The sequence below is a fragment of the Epinephelus moara genome, chromosome 19 (genome assembly GCF_006386435.1).
Source record: "Epinephelus moara isolate mb chromosome 19, YSFRI_EMoa_1.0, whole genome shotgun sequence".
Taxonomy (NCBI): Eukaryota; Metazoa; Chordata; class Actinopteri; order Perciformes; family Serranidae; genus Epinephelus; species Epinephelus moara.
In genome coordinates this window covers 12,409,379-12,432,434 of record NC_065524.1, presented here as the reverse complement: position 1 = coordinate 12,432,434, position 23,056 = coordinate 12,409,379, and the positions used below count along the sequence as shown (strand labels likewise).

General features: G+C 40.4%; 3 protein-coding genes across 6 annotated transcripts in view; 2 read left to right on the top strand and 1 right to left on the bottom strand.

The window, feature by feature from the left end:
* The window catches only part of LOC126406258 (sorbin and SH3 domain-containing protein 1), a 48,952-nt gene extending 40,529 nt beyond the window's left edge, over window positions 1-8,423 (top strand). For 3 of the 4 annotated variants that reach the window (XM_050070390.1, XM_050070393.1, XM_050070391.1), the window contains 4 exons: window positions 621-716; window positions 2,574-2,764; window positions 2,888-2,994; window positions 4,893-8,423. In XM_050070390.1, the coding sequence (XP_049926347.1) occupies window positions 621-716; window positions 2,574-2,764; window positions 2,888-2,994; window positions 4,893-4,960 (462 nt within the window). In that variant the 3' untranslated portion in view covers window positions 4,961-8,423. The remainder of the gene's footprint in view (window positions 1-620; window positions 717-2,573; window positions 2,765-2,887; window positions 2,995-4,892) is intronic. The other variant, XM_050070392.1, reaches the window with a different exon arrangement.
* Window positions 8,424-10,765: 2,342 nt separating this feature from the next.
* Window positions 10,766-20,015, top strand: pdlim1 (PDZ and LIM domain 1 (elfin)). Its single transcript, XM_050070394.1, has 7 exons — window positions 10,766-10,995; window positions 12,575-12,726; window positions 13,279-13,363; window positions 14,526-14,710; window positions 17,154-17,302; window positions 17,564-17,681; window positions 19,363-20,015. Exons 1-7 carry the CDS (start codon window positions 10,903-10,905, stop codon window positions 19,547-19,549), a joined length of 969 nt encoding a protein of 322 aa, XP_049926351.1. The 5' UTR covers window positions 10,766-10,902; the 3' UTR covers window positions 19,550-20,015.
* neurog3 (neurogenin 3) lies at window positions 19,680-22,024 on the bottom strand. Its single transcript, XM_050070396.1, has 2 exons — window positions 21,929-22,024; window positions 19,680-21,569 (listed from the first exon to the last, which is right to left on the bottom strand). The coding sequence occupies exon 2, from the start codon at window positions 21,566-21,568 to the stop codon at window positions 20,888-20,890; it is 681 nt and encodes a 226-aa protein (XP_049926353.1). The 5' UTR covers window position 21,569; window positions 21,929-22,024; the 3' UTR covers window positions 19,680-20,887.
* Window positions 22,025-23,056: the final 1,032 nt, after the last annotated feature.

The window sequence follows — 23,056 nt, the reverse complement described above, 5'->3', positions numbered from 1 at the left end:
TGAAGTATTGAGGCTGATATTTCTGTGTGGAAGACATGACTAACTTGTAGATTTGTCCTGAAGTTGATTTTGGCCCCATGGATGAATCTGCTGGTTTAGCGGAGACAGAAATGGTTAAAACTGGTCACACTGCTTAAAGCTGCAAGTCTGCATGTTGTTGTGTGTGCGCCACTAACACGCAAGTGTTTTACAGTGTCTTACAGTGTTTATATAGTGAGTCTCAGATATTCCAGCTGTAAACGACTGTAAGAGGAGCTATTGTGCTTGCATTTCTAGGATTGATTTGAGAGCTCAAGTTTCTTTCTCTTCAAAAAATTCAGCATTTGGTTGGTTGGTTGCATGTTGTTATTGTTCCATGCAGAGGTGTGATAAGTTGGATGCCATTGGAGTTTATTTAGGATAGTAAAATATTTATTAGTGAGTATTTATAGGATTCACAAGTTGGCTTCTATTTGAAAAGCTGCCGTGAGGTTAAAAATTTCCACCTGCAGGGAAATGCAGCCTGACTGTGACTGAAGTATGAAGATGTTCACAGCAAGTGGATATGTGGCGCTGTGGAGTTTTAGAGGAAAGCTTTTATTTTGAAATGTCCTCGCTGATGTGATGTTTTTGTGTTGCAGTTTGTGAAGAACGAGGCTGACCATCATGGACGGAGCTCCAGAAGCCCTGTGATGCTGTTTGACATCCAGGATAACAACAATGTTAACTCCTTTGCGGTAAGATGGAGCAGAGTTTAACAAAAGTTATATGTAGTTTGAATGATTTCACCGTCTGTGTAACTTTTTTAACCCATCAACATCAACGATCCATTTGACTCACATCATCTTTAACTTCCATTACGTCTCCTATATTTGAGCTACATGTTAAATATGTGGGATATTAGAAGACTTGCCTTTCATTAAAGGAGCAGTTCGACATTTTGGAAAAAGAATGTATTTGCTTTCTCTATCTATCGGCACCTCTAAAGCTCACTAATTAACACGCTACATCTTGTTTGTTTAATCTGTACAAAAACCTAAAGGATTTGGGAGGTTATGTGCTGCCAGTTTCTTGGGAGCAGTGTTTTCAGGAAGGTGTTATCATCCCCAGTTTTCCCAACTGTTTTCAGTGGAAAGTGGCTGCTCAAAATGTTGTTTTTACATACTATAAGATTTTAAAAAAATTAAAAATGAAGTCAACTTAAACTTTACTGTCTCTAACCAGCTTTACCATTAGTTATTATTTTTGAAGATGCTGTCATCTCATCATTATGCATCTAAATCCGTCTCTAATTTCAAAGACTTTTCACGCAGGCAGTTGTGCAGACTGTGGAACACAAATATCACGAATAGAGAGAATCTAGACCAGGCGTGTCCAAAGTCTCCACGGATGGCTTGACCTTCTAAATATATTATATGTGGCCTGCTACACAGTATAGTTCACCTTGCATTTTTACTATTCACCTCATGATGGTGGGACATATGCAGGCGGAACTATTGTGTTTTCATGAACAGTCGGTAAACAAGCAACGGTTATGTAGCAACAGACATTTCCTGCAGACATGGCCACAGCAAGAATGCAATAAAGTCCACAGCAAGGGCTGTTGGTTTTGGGAAAGTTGAATCCTTTTTACTAAAAGATGAAACCATTGTGTTTGTCTCAGTGTGTGGGATTTTCTTTGATAACTCATGATGGGTTAGGCAGCTGGCCCCCAGGTATTTTCACATTATTTAATCTGGTCCCCATTCAAAAATGTTTGGACACCCCTGGAACAAACTCACTTCTGTAACCGCTGTGTAATTTGAGAGAAACAATAACTAAAATAGTCATGTTAAATCACTTAGAACAAAAACAAAGGGGATAGATCAGTGATTCGTCATTAGGTATATACATTCACAGCTCCAGATTCTTTCTCACTGGTCTTTGTTCAACTGATTTGACAGAAGTTGCTGTGTTGAAAGAAAAAAGTGGCTAAAGTGGTCAAATCTACAAGGTTGCAAAGTCGGCAACTTTTTCATCAACATTGCATTACAGCACATGATAAACATTTTTTATCTTTACACTGTTCTCCCATTTCAGTCTTTGTGCTCAGCTAAGCTAACAAGCTGCTGGCTTCAGCTTCATACTGAATGGACAGATATGAGAGTGTAACCAATCTTCTGATCTAACTCTCAGCAAGAAAGCAAATAGGAGCGCTCAGGAGTGCATGAACCCAAAATGTCGAACTATTTCTTTGAGCTGTCAGCTTCCCTTTAATATTGCATGTTCATACTGAATAGTATCCTGTCAAAAAGTGAACTAATATTTCACGTTTCCTGTCTACATGCTCTCACTCTGGTGTCTTGCCTTTCCATGCCTCTCCTCCTGGGCTCCACCAACGTCTCCTCTGCTTTTTCTCCCGGCTTTTACGGACCACTTCCTATTCTGCCTTGCTACTTACTGGACCCACCCTCCTGTCTCGCCCTTCACCCCCCCCCCCTTACCTCTCTAACTCTTCACCTCCCCCCCTCAACTTCACCTTCGGCCTCTTCCGGGACTCTCGGTGGGGCCGCTGTCTGTCTTTCTCTGACGACTTCACCTACTACTACTACTAGGAGGCAGTGTGTAATGAGATCTTGAATATAGCTGAGACCTCGGTGAGGTACTGCAGCACCCTGTCCCACCACCCTAATGACTCTGTCCATAGACTGCACCCCCACCCCAGTAAACAATCTCTCATCATTTCTCAGCAACCCAAGTCCCACAGCAGCAGCAGCCCGGAGCCGAACCGTCTACACTGTGGAATGTGAGTAAGATCCGTGTTTCAGTTTCACTTTCACACCGTTTTTTTAAATTTAGTATTTAATTTTTGCTTCCCAGCTTTGTAATTTTACCCCTTTACAATTTTGTCCTTTGTATCCTGCTCCAGTTTCCAGGCTCTGTACAGTTATGTGCCGCAGAACGAAGACGAACTGGAGCTGCAGGAGGGAGATCTTGTCAGCGTCATGGAGAAGTGCGATGACGGCTGGTTTGTTGGTATGTGCCTGTAGGCCTCGGAATACATTCCTGACAGACACAGTCACACTCGCTGTGTCACATAAATCCATATAGGGTTTCATGCAGAATGACAGCAAAGGACTTTACGCGTGCAATGTGCATGCTCAGGTCAGAAGTAGAGTCATTTTAACCATGTCGCATCCTTCCATATATAGGGTTTCAAAAAAAATGACAGCAGAGAATTGAGTGCAATGCACATGCGCAGGATTTAATTTTACATATATCTTCAACAACTTATTTTTGTATTAAAGGCAAACTTCATCCCCCAAATGGTCATTTCTACATCAATTACTCACCCTGTTACATTGAGTTCATGAAGAAAACTTTGTTTTTCTGGCATGCCTCTGCAGTGAACAAAGAATCCAAAAACAGAGAAAACTGTGATGGATTGAAGTCATAAAACAACATTAAAGCTATATCAAAACATCTGTTTACCATCTGTCACACAACTCTTTCAGTATGATCCAAGTCTCATTTATCCAGTTGTATGCTCAGTACTTTCCAGACAGACAGCCCTTACTTACAAACTAAAAGTGCAACTTAATCATACTCTCCAGACTACTTTGACAAAATCTGCCTCATTCAGTTAGTATGTTTGTGTTATTTTGTGACTTTGGTGAATCTGAACTAAGTCTAAGGGCACCCGACACCTGTAGTTCGGTTCATTTGGTCCGGATAAAATGATTCATTGTTGCAGTTTAGTTTTGGTTTGGTTCCTGTTCACACTGACTTTTTTGCAAATGAACCAAGAGGGGTAAACATAATGGTCTACTGACTTGTTGATTGGACAGTTTTGGTGTTTATCATCAGGATCAACGTGGCGAAATCAAATTCCGGTGACTGACAGAAGTTTATGTAGCAGCACTAACGCTTCTAAAGCGTTTATATTTATGGTCTTTGGTTTTACAAAGAGCTCATAGAGAAAAACTGATTGCAAGCATTATTAGTGGGCTATTATTAGACTGCAAATAAACCGCCTGTTATGAATAATGACCAACATAAAATAACATAGACTTAATGAACAGAAAAAGTACACAGAGTTGGATACAATGATGACATTTAGAGCTTTTTAATCAGGAAAAACACCCTTACTTACATGCATATGTGTTGCCATGGTTACACATATGCTTTAGCATAAATAGGTTATGGGATATACTTGGCCTTTATCAAGATCAATTATGACATACTGGACAGATTTTATGATCAGCAGATGGATTTATTATTGTTTAGTTGTGGTAATCATGCTAAAAGGACATATCTGCTATCATAAATCCTGTAGTTGGTTAACTTTCTTTCACACCACAAACAAATCTAACCAGAGTCCATTTTGAAGCAGACCAAGACCCACCTTTTCAAGCAGTCTGGGTTCAATTATTTGGTCCACACCAGGTTTCAATTGACAGCTTTCACACCAGCTCAAACAAACCGCAGTAACCGCGCAGACAGATCTGACTTTCTGCTAACCAAACAGTTCAGGTGTGACAGCGCCCTAAAACACCAAAGTGACGCAATAACCCAAACTGATTTAGGTGGTGGTAGGTTCGCAGCTCCAGCATTACTGTTTTCCTCAATGGAGTCTTCTCTTTAAAGAGAGAATAGATTAGTTGAACCTACTCAGTTTAGTTCCCTGTTGGAAAGAGCTGTCTGTTTGGGAAGTAATTGAACTTGGGTTTTTGGATTCGTCATTCCCCATGGAGGCATGCGAGAAAAATAACAATTTCTTTACAAGTTCAATGTGGTTGAATAATTTATACACTAATGGTGATTCAGCGGGTGAAGTATTCCTTTAAAAACAAAGTCTTTTAGCCTCATTCTGAGAAAGAATCATTTTACTTTCTTTTGACTCTGTCCTTGTTTCTCTTTCTTTTTCTCTCCAGGTACCTCAAAGAGGACAAAACAGTTTGGGACTTTCCCTGGGAATTACGTGAAGGAGGTGAAACTGTAAAGATATCTAATCCGGCTGTAACACATGGTTGCCTGTCAAGCTTGGGAAGTCATTACTATCGCGCATGGCTGTTGGTTAGCATAGTCATTTAGCCAGGCGAATCCATTTTGTCTGGGAAAGTGATCGGTTCGGCCTGAGGTATGTCAAACTGCACGAGATGGAGACAGAGACAGCTCACTGCCCAAACCTCAGTATGGTGTACACCTTGACCACATATTACACAACCCTTGACAGAAATTGTCTGTCTCCACGTGTGGAATTTCTCCACCACAAACTAGCTTTTATTGTACAGATAATAGCTTCCATCTTGTCCATGTAATTTTCATTACACAAGTGTTTACGTAGTGTGGAGGCCGGCAGCAGAGCAGTGTATGGATTAGGGAGTGGATCTTATTACCTGAACTGGACTTGGGAGGATTCAGAATGTATTTTTATGGGATGTGTGGTTGGAGCTGTTTGTCATGAGCTACCTTTCAGGACCAGTGGTGTTTATCATGATTATTTAAGTACAATGCAAACCATGCATCTCCTGATTCAAAGACATTAGACGTTGCTTTCAGAGTAAAACCTTTAGTGTTGGTTCAGCACACCAGACAGTATGAAATTTAATGTGGTGGTTTATCCTTGGACTCTGCTTCTCTTTTCTCAGTTTAGATTTGAGAAACTGACTTAAATTCAGTGCCCTCCAGAGTTTAAATACTTTAACCCTTAAATATAAAGCCCCTTTAGATACTGGTCTGACATACCCGTTTTACTTTCTGCTACATTTTCTGAATCATCAAAAAATCAGTATTTAAAGAACATAACAGCATTCACAACTCAGTGCCCGAAAGCTTTAGATACCAGTTCAGTATTGCCTTCATTTTCTATCAAAGGTTGTTATACAACAGTTATCACAAAGTCACATGCATGACAAGAGATACTCAAATGTTGAAGTGTGCTCTTAGCTTCTCTTTTTTCCCAGTAACCACAGCAAACACACGTACAGGACACGTGGACTGTGTTGCATGTCTTTAAAGTGAAACCGTGTATGTGCACATCCTTTTTCTTCAGAATCTATTCATTTGTCATTTTACACCTCTTCTGTCAAAAGAGAAGTGTGTTTACTGATGGATGATGCCTGTAAGGTAGCTGGTGGTAGACGCCTGGCTCCAGCGCAACCACAGGACAGGCGTGGTGGCACTTAACTTCCTGTTTAGTCATATAAGCAGATCCCACCTAACAAGACAATGGTATATTAATCACAAAAAAAGCTATTTAATGTTTTAAGCAAAGCCAACAAGGTGTCTTAGAATATAAACATGCTGATTTTTAAGAGCGTATTGAGATTTTAACCGCACCCTCACTCACAAGATTTTTTGTTTTAGCCATGTAAATGTGTACAGAAAACTTTAAGAGGCCTTCTAAATATGGCTACATATTTTCATATGTAATGACTACAACTTGGGTGATACACTCAGTGGAATGATTTAACAATAAGGTCAGCATTAGTACAGCATGCACTGTAATATAATAAGAGATTGACAAGTCAAATTGGAGCATGAGATGCTATCAGCCTCAATATTTGCCACCTTTAGCTTAAAGCAAACAGCAGTGATGACGGGGTTAACAGTCTGCTCTTTGAGCTTCAATAGCTCCCTGATGGAGGATTGCTTTGAATTCTGCTATCAAAGCATCACAGCCGTCTTCCCGCGAGTACAGAGCTCCCGCATCTCCAGCACCATCAGATCCTGTAACAGACACCACATGTCAGAATAGATCCTCCACACGCACATACCGAAAGATGATAGCTATTGTTTTTCTCCGCTTGTGTTTTCATCAAATTCCTCTTTGTCATCAGCTGCTGCACTGTGCTCACCAGTCCTGAGCGGAGGTGTCAAATAGTACTTGCAAATAATTCTTAGAGCTTGTTATGACCTGCTTGTACTGGCAGATGGATGGGAGATTGCTAAAGAAGTATTTTAAAATCACTTTTTTTTTTTACACAAGGTGGACTGAGGTGGTGAGCTATCTGATGCTCCAAGTAGCTGAACTCAGATCCTTTTCCCTATGAATACACACATTTCTAATCAAACGGTGCCAGACTATCAGTGTATCACTCTCTATAATTGCCTGAGTACAGGAAAAATTAGAACCGTAATGTGAAGTGTTGAAAGATGAAACAGTAGCTCTCACTAGATCTAAAAGTGTATGTTTACTATATCTTTGTTTTTTTTTAATGTGTTAGCTGCAGTTGTGCAGTGATGATGAACATTGACCTGATTGGATTGTGGTTTGAAGCTGTATGTGGCTGCCACATATATGAAGTTCAATAACTGATGAAGTGCATTAATTTAACAAGATTCAGTAGCAATCAGTGTTTCATCCTCTCTGATGTTTGCTGTTGGGACAAAATCAGGTGTTTCCTCTGGCGCGGATCACCACTGACAATTTTGCCAACATCAGCAAAGGGAATGTTTTGTCAAGATAATACACTGCATTATGGGTTTGCCTGTATAGCACTGATATAATATTCAGGTATTTTGTTACACCACAAAGGCATGTTTTCCCCTCCGCTGCTGGCTAAACATTTCTGTCCCTGCGTAACTCCAGCTCCGCATGAATGTGCTGATAGGTTGGGAGTCTGTTGGCCTGTTTCTTCCCTGACAGAACAAAAGGAGAGAGGTTTTTGCTCCACCTCAAACACACCACACGATGGACAAATAAACAATCACTCGTTTAGCCATAACACAACTCACTTTAGCTTGTTTCTGTGATATTGTGCTCTAGAAAACATCACAGGATGTATGAATGTATGAATATATGAATGTGGCAATGCACACACAATATGTAAAAAAAGAAAAGTCTGTATTTTCATCTTAAAGGAACATGCAGACGATCGATCAGCATGGCACAAGAAGGATTGTAAATATGTAAAATAAAAATAATAGACTGCGAGCGAGGGGAGCGTCAGATTGAGCTCTCTGTCGCTTGCGGCGGTTTATTTACCTGAAGGATTTTTGGCAAAGCACAGAGTGGAGCGTTACTGAGCACAGGATGTTTGGCGCATATGAACATTACGCTGCCATTTGTGACATTCATAATGCCTTATGTTAGATGCAAAATTGTGCCTCATTTTCATTTAATTATTTTGTTTTCCTTTGGAGTATCACTGAAATGTATCCATGACATATTTAATGTAACCATGGTTTTCCCATTAGTCCTAGTGATCTCTGTGATGGGAGAACATTTACTAAGAACTTGTCAGTTACTGTGCAAGTACCTAAAAGTGTGACACAATGCTTTAACTTAATGATTAATAATCATGAGAACGAGCTAGTTTGATGAGACGCACAACCTGCAACAGGTTTTTGGTTTGTTTGCTTCAATTTGCAGTGCTGTTACATTGACAATATTAAAATAAAGATACTATACACTGCTGTGACTTCGGTATTATGCAATATTTAATAAACCATTTAAACTATGTTGTGTGTGATCTGTTTTGATTTCTGACAAAGGTCTGAATGGGAATTTTAAAAACATTAAAGATCCTCTGGCATATTAATGTGTAAGGAGTGAAGTCTTGCAGTGTACAGGTTTATAAGCACGTGTTTTTTAAATGCACGTGTCTTTTAAAGGCACATTCCCTGTGGCTGTATAACCATGAACTAATGCAAATTAATGTGAGCTAAAGGTGGAGTTGTTGATGAGCTGTTGACTGTCATGTGATTTTTTTAAGTAGCACACCATGTAAGCTACAACCTGGACAGTTATTGAAACTAATGGTACAGGGGTGGAATGGCTTAAAACACTTGAGGATAGCTTCTGTATAGTCTGTGAGTTTACCTAAATAATTATAGTACACTTATGTTGGCTGCTGTGTGAAGCCCATAAAGCAACAGGATGTCAGATAGGCAACATTCCATTAGGCTGATGATGTTGACAGATGTGTTTGTACAGCCTTAACAGTCAGTAGCAGATGTATTTTCATTTGATTTGATCTTCAATATTGTAAGGGCTTCACTTTAAAGGCCCTACAGACTTAAGTGGCATGCCCAGGGGCCTGCTGAGGATGCATGTTAATCCCACAAGAAAGGACGTGTTTCATTCGGTCAGTCTGCCCAGAGCTTTTTCTCTCCACTTTCAGCAGAGATCCTCTGGCAGGAATTCAACTTTTGGGAGCGGCACATTCCACATCCTGGGATTTAGCTCTACCATAAATGGTAAGCTTGCATATAACACGGTGACGTACCGGCAGGCGGACATCCCTAAAACAAACACTGGAGCTCATCTGAGAGGAGAAAAAATGAAGAGGCATCACTCTGCCCTGCTTTCAAAGTACTGAGTATTAAAAGCAAATAAAGGCTAAATTTAAGAGCTTGCATTTGATTGTTGTCACTCATAAAAACTTAAAAAGGTTCACCACAAGTCTTTTACATGTTTTGAATGGTTGGGATGTCTTTGTGTCGCTTGCTGGTTTAAGTCAGGTTTGAAAAAATCAACACAAAATTCACAAGTGTTTTCAGCCACAGCCCCACAGCAGCATATTACTGTCTCCCACCTTCTGACTTATCTCTCCTGTCTGTGTCTCAGCTCCAAGCTCATTTATTTCAACTGAAAATATTTTAAAAGAGCTGTTTACGATATTCAGAGCATAGCTATGATTCAGTCTGAGTCGAAATTGACTGCACATGGGTCCAGTTATCAAATGAATTATAAATTATCCAGTGATACCTGGACCCACACGCCTCTCAGCATGCAATTGGCCTTAGCCAAAGACTATAGCAGCAAACAGTGCTAACAATGGTGCTGACAGAAGTAACAGTGTTAACCTGGGGGGGAAATGTAGGGTAGGCATCATGCTTCTGTGTTGCCACCATTCTGACCCAGGGTGGCGGGATGGCGTGCACAGTGCAGAGCAGCGATTAGCTAGACAGTTGGGTACACACACAGGGACTGGCATGCACTCACTCACATGAACAGTCTCAGGACGCCATAACTCCACTAGGCTATATCTTTACATAGCACATAGTTACTATGTTAATGTTGTGGATGTCCTAAACAGAACCTTAAGATGGCGCACAAAAGTATGGTTCCAGTTTTTCAACGCTGAGAACACCTCATTAAGGGCGCATTCATACCAGGATAGTCCGGGGACTTGGTTCGATTGGGTGCTAAATGCAGAAAAAGTTCACACCTTCATTTGGTTCGGTTCACTTTTACACTGCACTTTTTAAAGCACACCAGGGTTCACTTGCAAGTGAACCGAGAACACCAGTTTTCAAGCGGACTAGGGTTCGCTCGTTTGGTCTGCACCAGAGTTCGAATGAGCGTTCACACCACTCCAGACGAACTGAACTATCCGTGGAAGTGAACCAGGGTTTATTTAAAGCAGACCAAATAGCACCAGTGTGAATGCGTCCTTACTTGAGCATGGCAGTTTTTCAGCAAGTGTTACTTTAACAGGTGCTGGTAAATATTTACAATTTTAAACTTCATTGCCCATGTGTATTGTATTGTAACTAATTTAGGTGTTTTAACAGTTTTGGCACAGAGTAATATGCCTTATTGTCTTTGGATGCACATCAGTGAGATCAATTGACTGTTGGATTTGGTCTCTTAAGATAAAAAAAAGTCTTGGTCCAGGTTCCCATTGTAACTTGACTTCTATGAGAAAATGACCTCACATTCCTGGAAGCTTGGTCAGCTTCCTCACAGACATTACGGAGTGGGACACTTTCTCAATAAACGATCTTTGTGCTCTCACTTATCAGCGAGGAAACTTCAAAATCTATTCGTCCAAGTGTAACCTGTGGGTCCACCCCCTGCTCTGATGCTGCGGAGCCAGGCTGAAACTTCTGACTATCGACCGCTGCACATGTCATCAGCAGAAGGAAGTGAACCTCAGACAGATCTTTAAACACAGCCACAGTCGACTCTGTGAACAACCCAACACTGACGAGATGCCTCTCCGGGTAGTAGTGCAGGGTCCCGGGCCGTGGGGATTCAGGCTGGTGGGGGGAAAGGACTTCGAGCAGCCACTGACTATTTCCCGGGTAAGTGTTACTGTTAGCTGCCACATTGTGCCTCAGTTAGACGGTACCTGGGCATGTCCCGACGAAACTTTCACCTCTCGTTGTTTCCTCTCGACTTTACTGAGAGCAGACTGTTAGGTAGCGTTAGCTACCGTTAACAAAAGGTGACTTCACAGAGGTTGAAGTGATATGACTGACGTGACCTGTTGTTACAGTGTGTGTCAGTATATTGTACGTTACAGTCAGCTACTGACAATAGACTTGTCCAGTGTTTTACTACGCTTTATAAAGTTACATTTCTATATTTCAGTTCTTATGTTACTTGAAATGCTGTTTGTTGTTTTATATAACTGTAAGTTACTGTAAACGTAAGTGTAGCCCACAGGTTAACAAAACAATAACTTAGCCTATATATAGTCAGGGTGGGAATCACTTATCAGATAAGTCACGATACAATATTATTGCGATATGCTGCATATTATGATAAAGTATATCGCAATTTAATACCGTTTTAAACTGCAAATTTTGTCCCCAAAAGAAAACTTTGTTAACATATGTTTTATCTACTAAAATATTATTCAGTCTGTATATCTCACTTCAGTCATTTTTATTGTGACAAAATATATTTAGTGGACTGAAAAAGTTATACAGATATTAGCATTCAATTAGGCTACCAAAATTTGAATTTGGATTTGTAAGATTAATAATTTATATATTTAAAAAATTTTATACTTTGTGTCAGTGTATTGTCACAATATTGCCACGCAAAAATATCAAGACAATCTGCTGTATTCATTCCCCCCCACGCATAATCAAGGGCCTACCAGTATTTAATCATGTCTACACACTTTCTTATTGGGCTTCAAATTGAAAGGATAATCTTGAGAAACTGTTATTTACTTTCACATCCCTAACTGTCCATGGACCCCTCTTTGTCTAAGCTAACAGCTTTCACAGCCCATTTTGTTACTTTCCAACAGCACAGTGTACATAAATGCAAAACTTTACAAGGCATCATACGTGTTTTACAGTGTGCCAGTAATGAAATCAGAATATGACCCTCCACTGTGTACTTTGCCTGAATGGCGGCTGCTGTTCCTGTTGTAAATGTTGTTACAGTGGTCGCTCCACTCCACCCATGGAAAAGTGATTAGGAATTCCTGGACTGGGTCACAGTCTCTGTCTGCTTCAAGCCTTTATCTTTGATAGAGTGTCTGCACTCGAGGCAGCTCTGTCTACCAGCACACACCTCTCTGCAAGTGGCTGTGCCCATGTTTATTGTAAATAATGAAATGTGTGTGAAGGTCCTTGAAGGTCAGAGTTAAAACAATACAACAGTGGAATTAAGCTCTGATTACAAAAGAGCCGTGCAGACTTTAAGGTTATATCTGACTTTAAATCAAAAGTGTGTTTTCCACACATTTATGATTCAAGTTATTTTAGTCATAAGTGGTGTTTATTTTGTAAAGAATCTTTTCAGATATAGATCATATAAAGGTTTTCCTCCACAGGTGTCATATATTTAAAATCTTATAATCCAAGCTCACATATAGTCCAAAAAGGTTGCTGTTTATTATCAGTTATGTGTCCTGTGTTGTAGGTCACCCCTGGGAGTAAAGCGGCCCAGGCTAACCTGTGTATTGGAGACATGATCTTGGCCATCGAAGGAGAACCGACAGAGAACATGACTCACTTGGAAGCGCAGAACAAGATCAAGGGATGCATAGAGGAGATGGTGCTCTCCATAGACAGGTAGGTTGTAGCAACATGTGCCAGTCTGATCTGCATAGCCGCGGGCCTGAAAAACACTGAGTAATACGAGACGGCTCAGCTGCAATCCAGGTGTTTGGGGAGTGATGTGGTGTTTAGTCATGGTTTTTAAAGGACAAGTCTCCTTTGTTTCATTGGAATCTTAAGTTTGAGAAGTGTATGTATGCTAAGATATGTTGTAATTTTGTGTTGTGTCAGCCCATGACATAATACCTCTCTGCTAGTGGATGATTTTACGCAGCAGGCATGTTGAAATGGAGTCAACAGGCAGGTTGAAGCAAATATGTTTGTTCACATTAAGAGGGAATGTATTGAATGCAAGGTGGGGTAAACTGTGGAGGAAGCCAAAGAACATACCTGCAAGGGGTCTGTTGCTTAAATACACAGTTATAGTATCACGTTCATGTGCAGCAACACAGGAAACATACCTAAAGACAAAAAAAAACTCAAGCATGTTGTATTTAAAGCTGATATATGCACATTTATTTCGTGATTTCAACGTTTTACACTAGTTGTCCTCTCTCTGTTCTGCAGGTCAGAACATAAAATGTGGTCGCCGCTTTCATCTGAGGAAGGGAGAACACATCCATACAAGATGAATCTTGCATCAGAGCCAAAGGTGTGTGTGTCTGCTGTCTCAACATCAAAGCAGGATGAGCTTCTAAAATGACTTTCTCATTTTAGCTTGCAATCTGGGAAATACAATTACAGGTAGCAGTACAGTTTCTGGAAGCCTGCTCGTTCCTTTCCCACCGCGCCCACAGAGCCTTGTGGGTTGGGTTTTTTTCTTTACACTGCCAAAGATGAAGTCATTGTTTACTTCCCAACAGGAGGTTTCCTAGGAGACGGTAGTTTATCAGCCAAACCCTGACGCAAGCCTCAGTTCCTGCCCGCTGAGTGGAAAGTTGCGGCCAAAGTGTGAATTCATGTAGGAAATGGTGTGATGTGTCTCAGGCTGTGTGTGTGTTTCACAGGTCACAGATGTTGTGCATTTTTCTCACACACACAATAACGCGTGTCTCAAGCGCTTGTCTGGAGTCTGTCACTTTGACGTCTCTTCACTGTTGTATTACTTTAAGCCATTGCATCATACTTTGTAGGCCCTTGGTCAATGCTAGTGTTGTGAGTTTCTTTGTGTAAGTTTATTTGCTCACAGACTCTGGGGTACTCTGCAGTGTAACAGTCAGATGCTTGAAGCATGAGCTATATTTGGACGCTTTTCCGTGTTCCCACTGTGAAGCATGAGCTAGATTTAGTGGCATTTATGTGCCCACTTTCATGGCATGCCAGTGTCATGACATGTTTGTCCTCAAAGACCGTTGGCTATAATTAAGGCAGAATCCACAGTCATACATTATCCTGCTAAATTATGTGTGACTTTGAGTCAAACGAGAAGCAGCAGTTGAAGACACAAATAAAGACTGTTTTGACGTTTTCAGTTGAACATTTCCAAGTCTCAGTTTTCAAAGTGTGCAGTCACAACATTATTGATTTCATCGTTGAAAACACCAGAGATTGGGTGTTTTCAGATATTGAGTAATATTCCTAACTGTCGTGAGATCAGCTGCATGTTTTTACACGCGCAAGCTCACATTACAAAATCTAAATTATAGTTCATCTGAAGGCGTCAAAGGTTGTGATCGACACTGCATCAAGTCTGCACTGTGAGTGTTGCATGTTTGAGACGGTGTGCGAGTAATTTCACAAATCTGCACTCACCATGTTATGCTTTGGTACGTACAAAAAGCTTTAACAGAACTATTTTCCATTCATGTTTACAGGAGGTGAAACACATAGGCTCGACCCACAACAGGAGTGCTCTGCCATTCACTGGTTTTGGCCCCAAAGTTGTGACCAACCAGTACAACAACCCTTCTGGTCTCTACTCGTCAGAGAACATCAAGGACTTCAATTCGGCTGTGGAAGAAGTGAAGACCAGTGCCACAGCTAATGAGCCCAGCAACAAGTAAGATAATCTAGAGATGACACCGCTTTAGAGGAAGTTGTCCAAGTCGAGATTGGATCCCGAGGGAGTCAAGATTAGTTCAAGACACAGCCAAAAGCAAATGCAGTACTATCAATGGCCTTAAAGGGACAGTTCACCCCTAAAATCAAAAACTCATATATTTCCACATTCCTGTAGTGCTATTTTAGCCTGGTAAGATTATCCTGCTGACGATAAAAATCCGATCATTTCCAATCAGGCATCCGCACCATAGTTAATAACATAAGCAACCAAACAGGGACTGTGTTATAGTTGATGACAGAAAATGCAGGCTTGCACACCAGTAATGGTGGCTCCCAAAGCAACAAGCACTAACTCCTGTGTTAGTAGAGTAAACACAGCAATAAGTGAAGTTTTGCACAAATAGAGTTGATAACAGCAATTAAACAAGAATGAGAGTTTGCACTCGCTGAGTTTCTCGGAAGAAAAAACGCTTTCACCGTTCTTCCGACTGACTCTGTTGAAACAAGGGGCTTGTTGTAGCTCAGTGGTGGTAGGTGAGCTGGCAGTAGATGCACGCCACTCTCCTCCCTCCTTTCTGAAAACATTGCTTTTGAGGTTTTTTTAAATTATTTTTTTTGGGGGGCGCTTTGAGCACCACAAGCCGAGTGCCATCTTGTTCCATTTCATTGGAGAGAAGGCAGACATCTCTACGGCCGACATCTCCAACACACGGCGACTCACACCAAAACAAAGCAGACTGATGAACAGCTCTGCAGTTAAGAAACATTATATGTATTTTTTGATTCTGGATGAACTGTCCCTTGAACAAAAAATGAAAAAGCATTGCTTGTGTCAGTCAGTATGGAACTTTGATTGCTCCGTAGGCTGTTAAAGGATTACAGAGAGGATGGGCCTTGGTGATCAGCAACAAATCAAACAATATTTTTGACTCACTTCATCAATAATCTGACAATATCTTATATTTGATTGTTGCGCTTGAAGTGTGTGTATATTGTGTGCATGCTTTGCAACAACTCCTACATGTTGCTTTGTTAGCTGTGTTGTCAAAATATGTAGTCTTGTCAGGCATGACAGAGTATAAACAATCTATGGCTCTAACTCAGCTCTTTGTCCACATGACATTTAGATCAGGAAGAGGAGGTTAAAGTTTAACAACATGCCCCACTGCCCTCGAGGTTGCTTACATGCTTAGGCTTAATGTTTCATGTCACACGCCTCTCATTGTTGTGTTTTACTCATGTTTCACAGTCTATTTGGTTTAAACAACCCCCAACAGATTTATCTACCATTATGCAACATTATCAGTACGTTTAATCTTTAACATTGAAGCTTTTTACTGTGCATACTCTTAAGAGAGAACATTCAATTCAAAAGCACTTTGATCAAAGAGCGCCAGTGATTAATGTTAAAAGAAAGAATCACAATGCATCTAAGAGTCAATCATTTTATTGATTGAAACACTCCCTGTAGCTCGCTGGTAGGTCGGCTTCTAACTACATCAAGCTCATTCTCAGTGGAGCTTGGAACATCTAGGCCAGCTTCCAGAGGGCTGGGTGATACATGTCTTTACAAGTCATAGTAATGTGAATATACGAGGTATTCACTCAACTATTGTAGGAGTCAGCATGTGTATTTAGCCTGTGTTGTTTAAGCTGCACATGTTCTTTTTGGTTACTATCACCTTGGTAATGGGTTAGTTTCACATCATATACCTGTTTTCACTTGTGCGGCAGGATTCAGACAAAGAGGGTGAGTTAGGCTCCGATATTTCCTGTTGACTGTCACAGCACATCACATCACATCAAGTCCTGCTTTAATTATTCCATCACAGCAAATGCATGTCTGTTTAATAAACGGCATAAAACACATCATGACTTCAGTATGGATTTGTTTAAAGGCATAACAGTTAATAGCCTACGTTGCCCCTTAGCACCTTTTTTTTTCAGTGATAGTAGTCGCTACAGCTATAGTAAAAAAACCAATAAGAAAATTGTATGCAGCATGTAAGACCAGGAAAAAAGATTGATATAACCCAATACTAAACTATACCACAAACAGGACAACCTTAGATCTCAGTTCTGTTGGGTATTAAACAGAAGTGTAAGGGATTTTTTTCCCTAGTGAAAATAAGTAAGATACACAAAAGAGCAAAGTTATATTTTTTATTATTTTACTGTTTATTTGATAGGGGCAGAGCAAGTTACTGAACATCAGTATAAAATATGAGATATAAACATGTCTGTGTTAGCAAGATTGCTTCTTTCCATCCATAGTCCCCAAGCAGGTAACAAAAAACGAAACTTAGCTATATTCTTTAAGTATCAACATGAGGTATAATGAAAAGACAAAGTGTTTGCTGTTTGTTGCCCAAGAATGTTTTGACATGTTTGCATCCTGTGGTTCCTGCAGACATGTTAAAATGTACACACCTCTCTTGTAGTGCTCCATCAGATCCATCGCAGACAGCCAAGCGGGCGCATGTAGCAGCAGATTCAGAGGTTTACAAGATGCTGCAGGAGAACCAAGAGTCTGATGAGCCTCCTCGACAGTCTGCTTCATTCAAAGTGCTTCAGGAGATCCTTGAGACAGGTACAGATCCTACTTATTACTCTCAGCTTCCTCAAGCATTACACTTTTACAATATATAGCTTCAGGGTGCAGAGTTATCTGTCACTTTTAATGAGATAGCAGATTTATGAGCTTTCACTGATTCTACACATTTATAATACTGCTTTCATTAGGGGCTTTTTGTCATTTTAAGCAACAAGTTATCAGGAGTGGAGCAAAACAAAACAGACAACCACTTAAGTATGTTAAGATTGTTCATCTGTATGTGTCTGGTGTTTGTAGGTGACCCTGATAAACCGTCTGGGTTCAGGAGTGTGAAAGCACCCTCGACAAAGATTGCATCATCAGTGGGGAACACAGAGAAGTTACCCTCCTGTGACAAATGTGGATCTGGGATTGTGTAAGTATAAAATGATTCGTCAGCACTGTTACACAGATGACGCTTTTATATTGCAGCACTGAGGAGTAGGACTCAAGTATCAGCATGTGCTTAGTTGTCCCCTCAGGTGATTCAGTCGTACCTGCTGTTTGTCTTGCTCAGTGTTTGACACTACAAACTTCCACACTGTTACAAAATGTGATGCAAGGCAAAGGTCCCCAGAGTGTGTCGTCTCTGTTTGGAGTTTGTCTCCACCTTGTGGTTGAATTTAGTTACCACCAATACAATGCCTTGTTGCAGCTGTTGCCTGGACATTTGCTCATAGTGGTTTATTTTCCCAACACTATATTTATTTTGACAGTTTTTACTTAATTTGAGTGGACTTTACTGCTTTGGATTTAGTATCCTTTAAAATCTGTGTTGTTACGAGTGACATGCTTTTCAGCAGACTGCGTAATGTGAGGTTTTGCTTCCATCAGATTAAGTTAAAATCCACTCACTGATTAAGGGGTTAATTATGTACCCAGACACTTTGATAAGTTTTGTTGTTGTTCAGAGATTTGAGATATGAAATAATGTGTCACCAAATATGAACTTCGGTTATATATATATATATATATATATGTATATATATATATATATATATATATATATATATATATATATATATATATATATNAATAATGTGTCACCAAATATGAACTTCGGTTATATATATATATATATATATATATATATATATATATATATATATATATATATATATATATATATATATATATATTGTCTTGTGAAACAAAGTACAACAAAATCATTTTTTAAAGTAATTAAGACTGTGTTATTTTTAAAATTAGGTAAGTGAACGCAATCATTTTTACATGTTGAACTGATGAACTGCCCTGATTCATGTTGTGACTTAGTTTCTATGCCGAACCTCATAGTTTTATTTCACACAGTTAGCAGAATATGAGAATCAGAATGGCTGGGATGTTTGTTGCATCCGTTTCCCATGTTTCCTGACATTTCTTTCTACTGTCTGTCTGTAATAAAGCCATAAAAATGGCATAACATTTAAGTTACAAGAGAAATGTATGTGGAAACTGTGTTCACATATGTGCACTTTTGGTCTGTAATTTTTTAGGCCCTTAAGTTCCAGTTAAGGGAAATCATAACACTCCAGCAAACAATGGTGTTTCAGACAATAATGTGGATCTTAGTGGCAGCATGTCTCCTGTTTCAACATGACAGTGCTCCCATGCACAAAGCCAGGTCCACATAGAAATGACTTTATGTGTTTGGTGTGAAAGAGCCTGACTGGTGTGGACAGAGCTCTGACCTCAGCCCCATCCAGCACTTTAAGGATGGACTGGAATAACAACTGAGAGTCAGGGCCTAGCATCCAGCGTTGGTGACCAACCTCACTAATGCTCATGTGGCTGAATGGGAGTACATCCTGCAGCCAGGTGCAGAAGTGTTGTGGAAAACCTTCTCAGAAGAGAGAAGGCTGATAAAGCAGCTTATGATGACCCTTGTGTTAGATCACATTTGGGTGTGATGCTCAGCTGTCCAAATACTTTTGGCCATTCAGTGTAGCTCCTAACCATTTGTAGTGCACATAAATTCAGTCATGAATTAGTGTCTGGATTAACTCTGTGATTTCATGGTAATCAAGTTAAATGTGATCTTTATATCTCTTCCTCAGGGGGATGGTGGTGAAGCTGAGGGACAAGTTCCGTCACCCCGAGTGCTACACCTGCACAGACTGCGACATCAACCTAAAACAGAAGGGACATTTCTTTGTGGAGGACCAGATTTATTGTGAGAAGCATGCACGTGAGCGAGTGACCCCGCCCGAGGGCTACGACGTGGTCACCGTCTTCCCCAAGTAGAGCACTCGCTGGGCTCAGCCTCGGACTGCACGCCACTATAGGACACCGTGACATTATCCAAGACATTACAACATTTAGTTCATGCTACTCCCAAGACTATAAAACTGTCTTCTCTCACAGTATGTGTCAGTACAGTCACTGGTAGGCAGGACAGTAAAGAACTACGTCTTTGAAAATGTTGATTTGCACATTAACTTTGGCCTCTGAAAAAGGAAAATTAATGAATACTATGAAATGTTGGCATTTTTCTCTCCCTAAAAAACATTTGAATCGCAACCACTGTGTTTAAGTAATATTTGTCTTTGTACATTTTGTTCCTTTGAATCATTGAAACAATGAACATTTCACCCCAAGACACATTTTCTACAGTTTTTATCAAATAAATAAACCTACTTTTATGCAACAAAAATAGCTCAAGAAAACATTTGAATATCATGACCTAATAAATATTTTTAGTTAAAACCAATTATCTTGTCTTCCTAAATCATTGATGGTGCTTCATGGTGTTTTTGCAGGCTGGGATTTAGTAAGTGCAACGTGATCATGAAATTGCAGAGATGTGGACTCGAGTCAGACTCAAGTCAAATATGTTGATTTTAGACTTCAGAAAATCGGAAAAGACCTCCAACTCTACATGGAGTTTTACGCCAGTGTCTCAAGACTTCACTTGGCCTTGATCTTGAAAATATTTTGATATCTTGTAAACATTTTCCAATATAAGATGTTTTAAATGCAACAAGACAAGGTAGAAACACAAAATTGAAGTTTTCTGATTAAGTTCAGTCACACCTGTTTTAACAGAGAAATACATTTTAAAATCATTCATGATGTTTGTTGATTTAATATATCATCACTCTGTTTTTAAAATGGCAAAAAGCGCATTATGACTAAAAGGGACTCAGGGCCTGACTTGAGACTTCAAACTTACTTGTGACTTGCAGAACACTGACTTAGTCCCACCTTTGTAAAATAATTTTCTAAAACAAATGGCCTCAAGTGAAAGTTATGGCTTACTTTGTAAAGAACTAAATCTTTTGAACAGTCATTTTGAATAGATTTTGTTTCGTGAACTCAGTGTAAGTGCTTTGGAAGACTACATTTACATGGATGCACTGATATGTATGGGCAGAAGCAGGCTGAGTTTCTGGCCAATTAGGATCTCAATTTGTGATGTGACTGCAGGTGTTTGCCTGATGGAAAACATCTGCTCTGACATCACTGATCAGCTTGTGTCTGGAAAAGTTTCCAACCACAGAGAGCAGTGCAATAGTTTTTTCTGTTGTATATGGCCCCTGACATGGGAGCTGTCATTCAGAGTTCCTCATACAAATAGAGAAGTCAACAGTGCCAAGTGTTTTTGACATCATCGTCACCACAGAATGACTTGAAATAAAAGGTAACAGGGATAACACTTGATTGATCTCTTGATAAAATCTTACACTTCATTTGAGGAGCAGAGGTGTAACAGTTTCTGGGGTCAAAGTCAGCTGAGGTCATATAACCAGACTCTGCAGGTGAGGCTGAGTCCCACTCCGCAGATGAAACACTTGTTGGGCTGCTCAGGTCAGATCCAGCCGGCAGGTATTCCGACGTGTGTCCGTGCTGGTCGGCCATGCGCAGAGTCTCCGTCAGAGCCCAGATGTAGTTGTGGGCGAAGCGCAGAGTTTCGATCTTGGTCAGCTTCGCGTCCTCTGGCAGCGCCGGCAGGATGCTCCTCAGCGCGTCCAGAGCGGTGTTCAGGTTGTGCATCCGGGAGCGCTCTCTGTCGTTCGCCTTCATTCTGCGCCGGCCCCGCTGTGTAGACTGCTCACACCTGCTTCTGGGTTTGAGATATTTCATTGAAGTGGATTCACCTCCGGTAACAGTCAGCGGTTTTCGAGACAGGTTTTCACTGCAGCCTCCTGAAGTGTTACCAGCTTCATTCACGGGGCTGGGAACAGTTGGAGAAAACCTGCTGTGCGTCACTGCGTCTCTGGATGTGGGCAGGTGATTGGGGGCGCACGGTGCTTTAGGAGACATTCTGCGGGATTAAAAAATAATTTAAGGAGACTCAAAACTCTGATGCATAATCACAAATATTAAAGAGCATTTCCCACTATTTTACAAGAGTTTGCAATAAGAAAATAATGAATATCTTGAGTCATTCAATCAAGTTTTGTTGCTAAAAATCTCTCTTATTTTAAAGCTTTAAGTCTGAAAATCTTCAATAATCCTCTAATATGTTCAGAAATCTATTACTGTGCTGAAATGATTCCACTTCGAGGGTTTCACCTCGAAATTATTCAAGTGAAAAATGAGGCATCTGCACCAAAATCTCTGTGTGAGTTCACATACCAGATTTAAAAAAAACTTCAGATGGATGGATTTATTTGCACTTACTTGACAGGTGATGCTTGGGTAAAGAGACAGCCAGTCGTCCTTGTTTATCCCCTCGTAGCTGGAGGCAGCAGACACTGTATAGGTGCAGCTGACAGTGAGGGATGGATGCGCATCTCTGCTATTTTATATGGCCTTTATCTTATCTTTTTGCGCGGTGGGCGCCTGAATCAACAGCGCCTGTCAAGGGGCCAATCAGCTTCCAGGCAGCGCGTCCTTCACCCTCTCCCCCTCTCTCTCAGTCTTCACACTGCTGTATCTCTTTGTGTATCCCTTGTAATTTCCAATCAATAGTATGTGTGTGGAGAAGTTACATATACAGTATGCATGCCAGGTAACAAAAACTATATCTTAGACTCTGTATGAGATCAACTTGACTTGACTTTCTCGTGACTTTCTCCGAAAGTCTGCCTTTAAAATCAGGGAGCATTCAGGGCAACTGCTGGTTCTTTGCTGGGATGTAAATGATCTTATACTGTTCATAATATAGTCATACATCCTGTCAGCCATGCAGTCATTACTCCATTTCACAGAGCCAAAACTGGACGTCTGAGTAGAAAACACTACTGGGAGCTTTATCGTAGGGTTCACTGAGGACACGTTTGGTTCTGTTAAACAGCCTAGTATCACACATCACTTTGACTCCAAGCTGAACTGTATTTTTACCTTTAAGATTTCAACCAGAGTGCAAGAGCTGGAGAGTTCCAGGCATAAAAGAAAAAGAGCTGACATACACTAATATAAATATATTATTTTTTTACGCATAAAATTTTTCATCCATAACCAAGCTCTGTGAGAATGACCTGGTACACGCGTGTAGATGGTGAGTGTTCAGCTCCATTTGAAGCTCTCAAGGCCAGTCAGTACTTTGTCATTAGTAATAATGTCTCTGTGTTGATAAAGAGACGCTGGAAAGACGGTACGCTATGCTGGGTATATTTTTATGCGCAAAGGCTGGAATCATAAAAAATAATTTAACATATCACTGTATTTTTCCTTTCAGAACTTTTTTTTTCTAGCACGAGGTGTGAGTTTGCTTTTGCACATGTTATCAGATCTCTGTCTTTAAGGATACCAGTAATGCCACACTTTACCATTCAAAGTACTGGCACATGCTGTGCAGGGTACATA